At 40.6% G+C, this 13,130-nt stretch overlaps 1 protein-coding gene across 1 annotated transcript; it reads left to right on the top strand.

Annotated features, from left to right (window-relative positions):
* The first annotated feature begins 1,269 nt into the window (after window positions 1-1,269).
* PRMT6 (protein arginine methyltransferase 6) lies at window positions 1,270-10,136 on the top strand. The gene is made up of 2 exons (XM_003822230.6): window positions 1,270-5,262; window positions 7,552-10,136. Exon 1 carries the CDS (start codon window positions 4,071-4,073, stop codon window positions 5,196-5,198), a length of 1,128 nt encoding a protein of 375 aa, XP_003822278.1. The 5' UTR covers window positions 1,270-4,070; the 3' UTR covers window positions 5,199-5,262; window positions 7,552-10,136.
* The last annotated feature ends 2,994 nt before the right edge of the window (window positions 10,137-13,130 follow it).

The raw sequence follows: 13,130 nt of genomic DNA, 5'->3' as shown, positions 1-13,130 counted from the left end.
AATGATTCTCCCAGTCATCCAAAGCACATCTGTGAACCTCAGTTTACTTGGGAGCAACAATCTGGAATATAGAAAGGTCCAGATTCCAGCACAATGCACTAGGTTCTCAGCATAAAAGTGAAAAATACAAAATCTTGGTGTTCAAATGTCCACAGTCCAAAGCCAGATATATAAATAGTTCTGATACAATGATACAAGTGCAAAAAGAGTTATATGTATTAAAGGGCCATAGACTGGCTGAAAAACATCATTTGAGCATTAGCTAAAAAGATGAGTGAGAGGAGGGAAGAGTAGAGGCACGCAAAGCAAAAGTACAGAAGTCCCAAAATTCATAGTGTTTTTGGAGAACAGTAAGCTGTATATTTCAAACTTTTAACCATAACCTGAAGCAAGAAATATACATACAGTACTTTTTTTTTTTTAGACGGAGTCTCGCTCTTTCACCAGGCTGGAGTGCAGTGGCATAATCTCTGCTCACTGCAACGTCTGCCTTCCGGGTTCAAGCGATTCTCCTGCCTCAGCTTCCTGAGTAGCTGGGACTACAGGCGCGTGCCACCATGCCCAGTTAATTTTTGTATTTTTAGTAGAGACAGGGTTTCACCATGTTGGCCAGGACGGTCTTGATCTTCTGACCTCATGATCTGCCTGCCTCGGCCTCCCAAAGTGCCAGGATTACAGGTGTGAGCCACGAAACAAGTTTTATGAAATAATACCCACCTTTACTCATTTGACACATTTAGTATTTTCTGATCTATTATTTCTTCTTAATAGTGGTCAAGTTGCACTAAATTAAAATTTCAAGATCATTTGTTTGAAAAACTGGGTTTGAGCATTGAATAGACGTGGCAAGCAGACCGCTGAAATGAAAATACTAAGAATGCTCTGCCAGCAGAACTCCAACTCTTCTCCCATGCAGGTGGTTTGCTGCTGAGCCGCACGGCTTAGGGAAGGGCTATGATCTAGGTCCCTTTCCTACTTAAAACATCTCACTGTGGTACAAAAGATCAGTAAAGAACTCCTTCTCTATATCAAATAAAAGGGCAGGAAAGGAAAGTGCCACAGGCCTTTTTTAATCTGCTCTAGGGATAATGTTTGGTGCTTACCATTATTCTAACTAGAAGCATTAACAGTATTTAAAATTTATACTATTCTCATTTCTGGGAGCATTCCACATTCTATCTATATCTGGATCTATCTCAGAGTTTACCAAGTCACATTGTCACACTGAACTAATGAAGCAAAACTCTCTACATCCACAATAGACTTTGTTCAAGACTATTTATTGAGCACACTTTCTACGTGCCAGCTTCTGTTTTAGTGCTAGGGACTGCAATAGTGGGAATACAAAAGCCCAAGTCTCCTGGAGTTGATATTGTATAGAAAACAAATAAATTAATTAAATACATACAGATAATAATGAATGCTGGGAGGGAACAAAATAGTGTCTTGGGTTTGAAAATATTATTTAAGGAAGCCAGGAAAGGCCTTTTTCACGAGGTAACATTTAAGTTGAGACATGAAGGATGAGAAGCCACTAAAGTGAAGTGCTAAGGAGAAAAACAATTTTCTCAGCACCAGAAGAGTATGCATGAAGACCTGACACAGGAAAGAAATGTGTTATTAGAAACCAGTATATCTTGAGCCCAATGAATCAGAGTTGGGAAAAATGGTATGAGATCAGATGGGAAGTTACCTGAAGTTACTGAATTGTTCCATTAACTAACATGGGAAGTTACTGAAGAATGACATGGCCCAATGGGTTTTATAAAAGCTTATTCTTTCAGCTATGTAGAGAAGGGATTAGATAGGGTTGAGATTAGAAGCTGAGCGATCCCTTAGGAGACTAATTTTCAGGCAAGTAAATATGGAAGATTAAACTAGGGTGTTGACAATAGAAATGGAGAAAAGCAGATGGATTCAAGATATATTTTGGAGGTAGAACCAGTGAAACTTATATTCAGAATTTTCTTAAAGAGACCATAAGGAAGTGAATTGAAAATTGGGTGAAGGAATGAATGTATTTAAAAGGAAAAGGTGACATTTTGAGGAAAGAAAGAATGGCAAAAGTATACACTAAGTAACAACCTATTAATAAAAGTAACATATTAAAGTGGTCACATTTACAACTCTAATCTGATGTCCTACACTGGGCCTCAATTATCTTAAAATAAGATATTAAACCAAGGCAGAAAAAGAGAAGAAATACTTCAAGGTTTTTAGCCTTAAATGGTTGAGCCCAGGCCACTGAAAAAAATATAATTTACCCAATTAAAATAACGAAGCAAGATTTAACTAAGATCATTTTAGTGAGAAACAGTTGTTCTCACCCTGGCTGCCCATTAGAATTCCCTGGGGAGCTTTTAAAAACTAGAAGCCCAGGTTCCACTGGAGTGATTCTGATTTAATTGGTCTGAGGTAGACCCAGGCATCGGTATTTTTTAAAAAGCTCCTTAGAGAATTCTAACGAGCAGCCAGGATGGAGAGTCTTGAGTTAGAAGTAGAGTACAGCTAAGGATGCCACATCAATAAACCTATTCTGCTAATGAAAGATTAATAGAGAAAATAGGATGAAAGAATTTTGATCCCAGACAAGGAATACAGGCCTATTGGTTACAAGGACATAATTCAAGACCACAAGAAAATAAAAGTCCATTTTCCTCTGAGTGACTTTTTTTTTAAGCTGGCAGAAAATGGCATTATGCCCACCTTGTTAATAACACGGACACTCATACAGATGCCACACATATTTTAAAATATATTTTATTTCCATTATGAACAACAAAAAGAGAGTAACAGCTGATGGTTGACTACAAGAAAAATAGAAAAGAGGAGAGTGTCAATATTGCCCAGACAAGGAAACACAGGAAAAAATGAATTGCATTGAGAAAGTGATTAAAAGAAATTGATTCCGTTATTTCTGAGAGAAAAAAATGCATATATATATAGAATACACCTAGCAACGAGTTTGCTTGTATCACATGGCTCTTGAGTCTGCACTTTTCAGGATTTAACTCTTGAGAGAGCCACAGAATTATCAGAGCAGAGCCGAAAGCCAAGTAACTATTCTTCTAAGTAGAACGAGAAACATAATTCTTCCCCAACTGCAATGAAGATTCGCTGGTGGGTGAATGGGCAACTGAAGGCCAGAGAAGTTCTATTACTTGCCCTAAATCACTCAACTAATTAGTGGTCATACTGGAATCAGAACCAAGATTTTGCATTGTTAGGTTTTAATTTTGTTACATTTGCACTCTAACTGCACTGAAAACAGAAAAAAGAAATGCGTAGTGCAATTTCTAAATTGCCACAGCTGGAGCACTTTAAGAGCTACAATTGTCCAGTTAAGGCGGTAGTGGGTGGATGGTGCCGCCATGTTAATTCGGTGGAATAAAACCAGAGGTGAGTTAGGCCGGGCGCGGTGGCTCACGCTTGTAATCCCAGCACTTTGGGAGGCCGAGGTGGGCGGATCACCTGAGGTCGCGAGTTCGAGACCAGCCTGACCAACAGGGAGAAACCCCGTCTACCAAAAATACAAAATTAGCCGGCCCTGGTGGCGTGCGCCTGTAATCCCAGCAACTCGGGAGACTGAGGCAGGAGAATCGCTTGAACCCAGGAGGCGGAGGTTGCGGTGAGCGGAGATCGCGCCATTGCACTCCAGCCTGGGAAACAAGAGCGAAACTCCGTCTCAAAAAAAACCAAAAACAAAAAAACAAAAAAAAAACAGAGGTGAGTTCAGCAGAAGAAACAAAGGTGGATTATTAGTCTTAAGTGGGCGTGCCTACTTCAGGAAGGGAGTGAAAGCAAAAAACTGAGGAGCTAAGGGTAGGAGGGGGAATGAAAGGATCTCAGAATGTGGGCGTCGTGGGTGGGAAAAGGGATGCCAGGACACCAGAAGAGCAATACAAAACAGCTCCCGTGAGCAGGCACAGGAGACCTTCCGCGCCGCCGGCCGGGCGACCCCGCAGGAAGTAGGAAGGACGAGCGCGCACTACAAGTCCCAGAAGCCCCCGTTTCCTGGAGCCCGCGCCGTGCCGCGCTACGCCCGCCGGGAGCCGGCCAGAGCGGCCAAGATGTCGCAGCCCAAGAAAAGAAAGCTTGAGTCGGGGGGCGGCGGCGAAGGAGGGGAGGGAACTGAAGAGGAAGATGGCGCGGAGCGGGAGGCGGCCCTGGAGCGACCCCGGAGGACTAAGCGGGAGCGGGACCAGCTGTACTACGAGTGCTACTCGGACGTTTCGGTCCACGAGGAGATGATCGCGGACCGCGTCCGCACCGATGCCTACCGCCTGGGTATCCTTCGGAACTGGGCAGCACTGCGAGGCAAGACGGTACTGGACGTGGGCGCGGGCACCGGCATTCTGAGCATCTTCTGTGCCCAGGCCGGGGCCCGGCGCGTGTACGCGGTAGAGGCCAGCGCCATCTGGCAACAGGCCCGGGAGGTGGTGCGGTTCAACGGGCTGGAGGACCGGGTGCACGTCCTGCCGGGACCGGTGGAGACTGTGGAGTTGCCAGAACAGGTGGATGCCATCGTGAGCGAGTGGATGGGCTACGGACTCCTGCACGAGTCCATGCTGAGCTCCGTCCTCCACGCGCGAACCAAGTGGCTGAAGGAGGGCGGTCTTCTCCTGCCGGCCTCCGCCGAGCTCTTCATAGCCCCCATCAGCGACCAGATGCTGGAATGGCGCCTGGGCTTCTGGAGCCAGGTGAAGCAGCACTATGGTGTGGACATGAGCTGCCTGGAGGGCTTCGCCACGCGCTGTCTCATGGGCCACTCGGAGATCGTTGTGCAGGGATTGTCCGGCGAGGACGTGCTGGCCCGGCCGCAGCGCTTTGCTCAGCTAGAGCTCTCCCGCGCCGGCTTGGAGCAGGAGCTGGAGGCCGGAGTGGGCGGGCGCTTCCGCTGCAGCTGCTATGGCTCGGCGCCCATGCATGGCTTTGCCATCTGGTTCCAGGTGACCTTCCCTGGAGGGGAGTCGGAGAAACCCCTGGTGCTGTCCACCTCGCCTTTTCACCCGGCCACTCACTGGAAACAGGCGCTCCTCTACCTGAACGAGCCTGTGCAAGTGGAGCAAGACACGGACGTTTCAGGAGAGATCACGCTGCTGCCCTCCCGGGACAACCCCCGTCGCCTGCGCGTGCTGCTGCGCTACAAAGTGGGAGACCAGGAGGAGAAGACCAAAGACTTTGCCATGGAGGACTGAGCGTTGCCTTTTCTCCCAGCTACCTCCCAAAGCAGCCTGACCTGCGTGGGAGAGGCGTAGCGAGGTCGGAGGGGAAAGGGAGATCCCACGTGCAAGTAGGGGGAATATCTCTCCCTTTTCCCTCATAGCCTCTAGGGAGGGAGAGTGACTTCATTCTCCATTTGAAGAGATTCTTCTGGTGATGTTTACTTAAAAAGTGATCCCCCTCAACAACGGATACAACGTGCTTATTATTGGGCATTTAGCCTCAAAAGCATGTAGTACCAAGCACTTGTATTTCCGTATATTTTGTTTCGCGGAGGAGGGAGGGGGAAGAACACGGATGAAAATGTCAGTTTTTGAAGGGTCCATGCACATCCCTGACACCTCACACCTTATCTAAGTCTGAAGCTGGGGAGAAAGGGGTTCATTTAGACTTCATACATTTCCAGTACGACTTTAGTATCTCTCTAGAGCCATATTTTCTCAGTCCGAATTAATTCCCCCTCCCTAGGTGCCTGTAGGCTATGGTACTTCTTCCTCATTGTTTTCTAGGTAAACTTCACTACTGGTAATTAAGGGGAAGGATATGAGGAAGCAGTTTAAATAGCCCTGTTCTCATTACTCTGACCACGTACATCATAGGGTGCTAAAGTTGATGAACACATTAATCCGTTAAGTAAAATGGACTTTGTAATTGTACAGCATACCTAAGAAACTCAGAACGTGCATTTAAGAGAGAGACCTGAAAGAAATAGTATGGATTTTTAAAAATTCTTGTCTCTACTATTACAACCAAAAAATATTTCTTGTATGTCCCATAAAAATATTTGTGTAATTCTTATGAAACAGGCTGGTAGAGGAGGTTTCTGAGCCCAGCCCAAGGGCTTATTCATCACCATGGGTAAATTATTTAAACTCAATTAAGGAAAATATTTTCCCAGCTAGAAAAGTATACTCATTCTCATTTAAACTCTCTCATTTGGAGGGATCATGTGAGTTGGCCTACTTACGAGTAGTGAAAGTTCCCTTTTCAGTTTTGTTTTGTTTTTTTTTTTTTTTGTCTCTTTCACTCAGCCAAATGTGAAAGTTGTGAATTTAGGAAAATCACTTGTAATGAAGTGTGAATCTTGTTATCAAATTTATTTCACTGATGTTTCCTTCCTTATCCTTGTAGCCAATAAAACATTGACATTCTCACGTTTTATAGATGAAGTAAAAAGTCTTGTGTGCTATGAGTTATAATGCTTTTGCCTTTTTAATATTATTAGTTCTTAAGTGTTACAGCCCCTTCAGAATATAACTTCAGGACAATTCAAACTATGCTTAATGTATGATTTTCGAGCTTCCGTATGCTAAGAAAATAGGTGTGAAAAACTGGTGTTCTGAAATAGCCTAACATTTATTGTAATTCTGAGTTTTCTGCCCTTTTATTCATTGCATATTAAAGTATTAGAGTATAAAAACTAATTTGCTAAACTTTGGTTGTATATAACACAGATCTTCCATCATGGAGAGACATACATGTACAAAATTATCAATTTACAAGATAATTGAGTAGCAAGCAGTACAGTTGTAACCGTCACCATTTTGATGCTAAGATAGTGATCATCTCATGTAAATGCTACAGTCACAGCAAGCTAGACTTAAGCTAGAGGGAAAATAGAGCTCCTTATAAGGTGTTCTATGTTTTAAATCAAATATTTCTTTAGAGTTTGAGTGTGTGATTTTGAGTAGGTTTCTGGTGGTTTGGTTTGTTTTTAAAAAAAAACTTGATTTAACAATTCCTTTACTAAGTGATAAATGAGAATATTCTTCCAAATTCTATTTCTTATATATTTGATAAATACTATAGAGTTATCATTATCAGTATAAACACATAAAGGGAACCTCAGTTAAAACTTGGAGGAACTATAGAAGTAAAGGGTATGTATTCCATAGTTAAAGTAAGCTTCAGGATTTTTATTACTCCTTCCCAAAAGAAAAATGAATTATAAAAATACAGCGACTGAAGCTATTAGTCAAGAGTTAGCATAACATAATGGCTACAAAATTGGACTCTGGAGCCAGACAGCCCATAGTAGAACCTAGGCTCCACCACTCTCTGTGACCTTGGGCAAAACATTAAACACCTTTTTTTCCTTCAAAATGGAGGAAATTCCTCTCGTATGCAAAATGGAGATAACAATAGTACCTATGTCATAGATGTGAGAATAGAATGAGTTAATACATGTGACTACATAATGTCTGGTATGTAATAAGATCTCAATAAAGCCTCAGTGTGGTAGTTAGGGAAAAGTCATAAACCTGGAGCACTTGGATGCATGCAAAATGTGTGACAGAATAAATATTCAACATTTTGATTTTTTTACAGGTATTCAACAGTATGTGGTTGTACGTGAGGAGCAATGTATGACACTGTACACCAAATGATCCAAGGGGAATTCAAGACCTTTGGAGTGAGGACACCTCCAGAAGTATGAAGGTGTAAGATGTATCAACATCCAGGCACTGTCCAATCTGTCTGTATGGACTGGTACTGACTGCTTGGTGCCATTGGACCACAGGCAGGAACTACCAGGCCCAAAGGAGAGGAAAACATGGTAAAGTTCAACCTGCTTCCCTCAAACAACTTACATTTATTTTGCACTGTGAAAGTTTACAAATATTTTCATTAATTCATTGGACCAATGGACATTTTATTGAGTATACAATGTAACAGTAATTGTGATAAGCATTTAGGATACAAACCAACAAAACACAGTTTCTTCCTTCAAATGATATGTTCATAAGATAAAATGGTAAGTACAATAAATGATAATGGGCTAAAGACTGGGATGGTCTTGGTGTTAGAAAGGGCAAGTAATTAACTGAATTTACCTACCAGGAACAAGAGTTATACAGATATTGAAGGACTTGGCCTAAGTTTACATAGCTAATTCTTGGCTTTTAATTCCTAACTCCAAACAAAAATTCACATGTTTATTATATTAATCTTGCCTGCTTCAATTAAAAACAGAAGTGGGCACGGTGGCTCACGCCTGTAATCCCAGCACTTTGGGAGGCCGAGGTGGGCGGATCACCAGGTCAGGAGATCAAGACCATCCTGGCTAACACGGTGAAACCCTGTCTCTACTAAAAATACAAAAAATTAGCCGGGCATGGTGGCAGGTGCCTGTAGTCCCAGCAACTCGGGAGGCTGAGGCAGGAGAATGGCGTGAACCCGGGAGGCCGAGCTTGCAGTGAGCCAAGATAGTGCCATTGCACTCCAGCCTGGGTGACAGAGCAAGACTCCCGTCAAAAAAAAAAAACAAAACAGAAGTACGTACCTCCTGAATGAGTGACAACAGTTTTTATTGTTTGATGAATGAAGGAATGGGAAACATCCTTAGCTTAAGGAAGTCTCTATTAAAGATGTATCTCATAGGCCTCAAAGAACCACTTTCAGTGTATAGGATCTCACACTTGACAACTACTAGGCACTCATTGACATAAATACCCCCATACCAATTTTCCCAACAGTTAGTCAATTGTGGCACTCTCTGAGGCCCCCAGAAAACTGACTCCTCAAAATAGTAGCAAAGGTAGATGAACTCACAGGTGCTTGGTGCTGAGGAGCAGAGGCATCTGATGAGGCTAAAAGTGGGCAGGAGTAAAAAAGAGGTGAGTATGAAAGACACCTCCAGCAAACAAAACTGGCTAACGTTTTGCTTATAGCCATCCCTGTTAGCATCTTCACACTTTATACCACCCAATGCTGAGGAGAGATGAATCAGTCAATGAGGCCCCCCTCCTCCCATATGTACATGTTTTTATCCATTCATTTCATGATTTAATAAACACCAACTATAAAACATTCAAGTTCTATGATAAGCAAATCCTACCCTCTAAAAACTAGTATACAGTATGGGAAATAAAATTACCTATATCAGTTCAGTAATTTGCATCCTTAGCCTGGAAAGACTGTCAGGGCCAAGGGAAAAGTTCTCTGTGGCCCTCCGAAGTTTCTCTGAGAAGTCAACTCACAAATGCAAATTAATTGGAGAAAAGGCATACAAATTTATATAATCTGTACACACGGGAGCCCTCAGAATGAAGACCCAAAGATACAGGAGAAAGTGTCCATTTTTATGCTGAGGTTCAATAAAATATGGATAACTATTTAGAAATATGATTGCACAAAAAGGGTATGATCTCATGCTAACAGACTGAGCAGGGGATCTCAGCAGGGCCTGTCTGTCTAGATTCTTGGCCTCTCTGAGCATGCATTCCTTCCTTCTTGGTGTGAGGCAACACCATCTCTGGAATGAGGGTCTTATAACCCATGGTCAAAGAAGGTAGGTCACATAATTTCTTTATGAGTAGTTTTTATATAGAAAGGCAGAGGGAAAGTGAGTAATGATTTTAGGTCTTATGACTGGCTTTGGGGAAAGGGGGTTCTGGTGTCTACGACCTGCCTTGGGGAAAAGTGATTCTAGTTTCTATGGCTAGCCTAAGGGGAGAATTGGACTGAGAAACAGGAGGGCAAGAGAAGATCAGAGAAACACTTTTGCTTCCGAGGTCTTCATTTTGGGGTATTTTCTGAGTCCCAAGATCATTCCAACTAAATCTGTTGAAGCAAGGTTGAGAAGAGCCAGCCCACTTATCCTTAGTGCAAAAAACTCCCAAGTGCAAAAATATTACTTATCACATAGATCATGAACTCCTCAGAGAAAAAGTCTTCTCTGTTATTAGTTCCAAAAGTAAGTCTATGTCCTCTAAATAACTGGTTTGTTTCAGCTAATGAACACAGTATATTGCATAGACGACCCTTCTCACATAGGCTACTAGAGAGCTGAGCCAAATTTATGCTTTGCTGTGCTTTTTTTTACTTTACATCTGGCTCCACTTCTATACTCCAATTTTTTTTCTTGATTTATCTTCCGTCATTTATAATAAATATTACGTGTTTTGTTGGAACGTGTGTAACCTTATTCTCTTCTAAATTTTTTGGCATGAAAATATCTTCCTACTTTTTGGAATACCTGCAGAAGCTCTGAGGATAAGGAGGCCAGAAGACTCTGAGATATGTCCCCATTATTTCCTACAAAAGGTGGTGTCTCATCACATTGTTCATATCGATGGGTAACTGATGTGATCTCATCCTTTTAGCCAAATTTATAGCATTTTACATTTTATAGAATCAAGAGACTATGTGAAAAATCTGAGACATGAAGACAATTTGTGGAAACTAAATGTTCTGCAGGACTTTCTAAGCCTAGAACAGGCCCTGATTAAAATCTTAAACACAACAGTAAGGAGAGTTACAGACTTCCAAACCTCTTCCATAATGTGTCAAAACAGTTTAAGTGATAGGGAAGAAGATGATACAAGGAGACTATTTCTCAAAATATTATACATGCTCATAGAAAAAGACATTTGAAACAAAGAATCTTGGACCTGATTAAAATTAAGAGAATTTTAGTAAAATTTAAGACATGACCAGTGACATCGGAATTGTACTCATTTGGAACCTTTGGTAATTAAGTTTATCATTATTGATAATAACTGTAGGGGAAGGCACATGATTTTAGTTGACTGAGTAAACCCTTATAACAGACACTTAAAATGCAGGGAGCTGAGAGAAAGAAAAAAAGTTCCTTTGTCCCTCTCTCTAGGCTGCCTCCTGCAAGAAAGGAAGGACAAAAAGAAGAGGTAGGATGGAAGGATATTTTCCCCACACTTTTTGAAATACTTTACAAACACTCCTATAATCATGTGATATATGTTCCTGAAAAACCCCCAAAATTCTGCAAAATTATTCAATAAAAATAACAAGCTTAAGGGAAAAATGGGTTTGGTGAACCATCAAAACATATGTAACTTTGTAACCAAGAGTCTAACAAGTGGGCGGTGTGGCTCAGGCCTGAAATCTCAGCACTTTGGGAGGTCGAGACTGGAGGATTGCTTGAGCCCAGGATTGCAAGACCAGCCTGGGCAACACAGAGACACCCCATTTCTACAAAAAATAAAATATAAAATTAGCTAGACATGGTGGTGCATGCCTGTGGTCCCAGCTACTTGGGAGGCTGAGATGGAAGGATAGCTTGGGACCAGGAGGTTGAGGTTGCTGCGACCCTTGATCGGGCCAATGTATTCCAGTCTGGGCGACAGAGCAAGATCCTGTCTCAAAAAAGTACTAACAAAATAATAGCAATTTTAATAAAACTTGTTAAGAAATATAAATTTTTAATAAAGAAACACTGCAGTAAATATAAATAAAAATAGCCTGATGGAAGGAAATAAGGAAGACTTATACAAAGTAAAATTCACAAAGACAGAGAGAAGGCTTAATAAACATCTCTAAGACAGAATGAGCCAATACGAAGAAGTAGGGTGCTGCATTCAATTGCATCAATATATTTTGTGTTCAGCGACTGTTACCTGGTGGTGCTAACGCTACATTCTATAGTGATGTCATTCCACTTGCCAATTGACTTCACTGATTTTACGGAAACACGCATTGTAATGAAACATTCTGTTCTTTGTGAAATTTCTAGAAACTAAATAATTCAGAATTCCATTTGGGCTTAAAAATCTTTTCAGTGAAAATTTTCTGGAAGGGAAGGGAAGGTTATAACCACACTTTAGTATGCATTAATTTTGTTATTTTAGTCAACAGGAAAGTTAATAGGAAGGGAGAATACAAATTCTGACCTGTATAGAGTGAAAGGAAAATAGTTAAGTACAGTTACCTGCATTCAAAAGGTAGTTTAATAGAGGGCATTAGGGACAATAGCTGTTTTTCCACAGTCACAGGGTGACATAAAAACATCTTGGGGCCAAGAAAAAAGCCTAAAGTGAGTGAGAGAAGCATGTAAATGATGAGTAGAATCCCTATGCATACTTTCTGCCTACGTCACAATTTCCTCAGGTAATTTTCTTCTTCCTTAAATCATGGGCTTATAACAGTATTTTGATTGACATAACTGTTGCTTATTTTGATATTTGACATTTTCCTTAACCTCACTTTTCAGCTTAATTTCTAAATCTATACAAGGACTTTACTATGTAAGAACTACTTAATCCTCTCAAATTTGTGAAGAAAACTTTCCACTCCCCATTATTGCAAGCTGTGTGCAGTTTAGTATGTGGTGTGGAGTGGTGTGACTATTAGGCTTTCTTTTTAACACTTGCAACTTTGCTTTTGGTAAAATTATTATGTTATATATTATATATTAATTACATATATTAGTATATTAAAGGTAATATGTTTATTATATTATAAAATTTTTCTAAGAACAAACTGTAGAGTTTTGACTTTAAGTTATATAGGATGGTGAAAGGATTCCAGTCCACAAATGGTTAAAACATTTATTTTATGCATTCATTGGCATCAAACTTTTTACCAGGAATCTTTATTAAAAGGGCAAACTGCTTATTTTAATATGAACTTCTCACTCTACCGTCATTTATCATCTGGTGAAATTATAAAAATAAAAAACATTTAAATGCTTTAGAATGAAAAAAAAAAAAGAATGAACAGTAAAAGAATTAAAAAGAGAGTATTTGGAAAATCCGCAGATTAAATATCCAGTCACTGAATAATTAAGAATTTACTCTAGGCAAAATAATCAGAGGAAAACAAGGAGAGAATGACAACAATTACAAGAGGATTTTAATATAAAATGAAAATATAAATCACTGGGAAATGTGTTTTTTGTAAAAATAAAATTAAATATTAGTTAGCTTTGCTTTAAACCCCAACCAAAGATACTTCACAGAGCCCAGGCATTATTATAAGATAGGTTTACATATAAATTAATACCTTGGCACTGGGTCAAAGAAAAATATTATAGTAAAGTTTCAGAATGGTAAATCCATATACAGATAGGAGATAAAATGATTGAGTTACTATAAACAAAGTTCTAAAAATTAAAACCAGACATAGAGGATGTGGTCATTGCACTATCC

The sequence above is a fragment of the Pan paniscus genome, chromosome 1 (assembly GCF_029289425.2).
Source record: "Pan paniscus chromosome 1, NHGRI_mPanPan1-v2.0_pri, whole genome shotgun sequence".
Lineage (NCBI taxonomy): Eukaryota > Metazoa > Chordata > Mammalia > Primates > Hominidae > Pan > Pan paniscus.
The sequence above is the reverse complement of the archived record's forward strand: the minus strand, read 5'-3'. Positions and strand labels throughout refer to the sequence as shown.

Coding starts and splice junctions, on each gene's coding strand:
- PRMT6 (XM_003822230.6), top strand. CDS start 4,071: ATGTCGCAGCCCAAGAAAAGAAAGCTTGAGTCGGGGGGCGGCGGCGAA.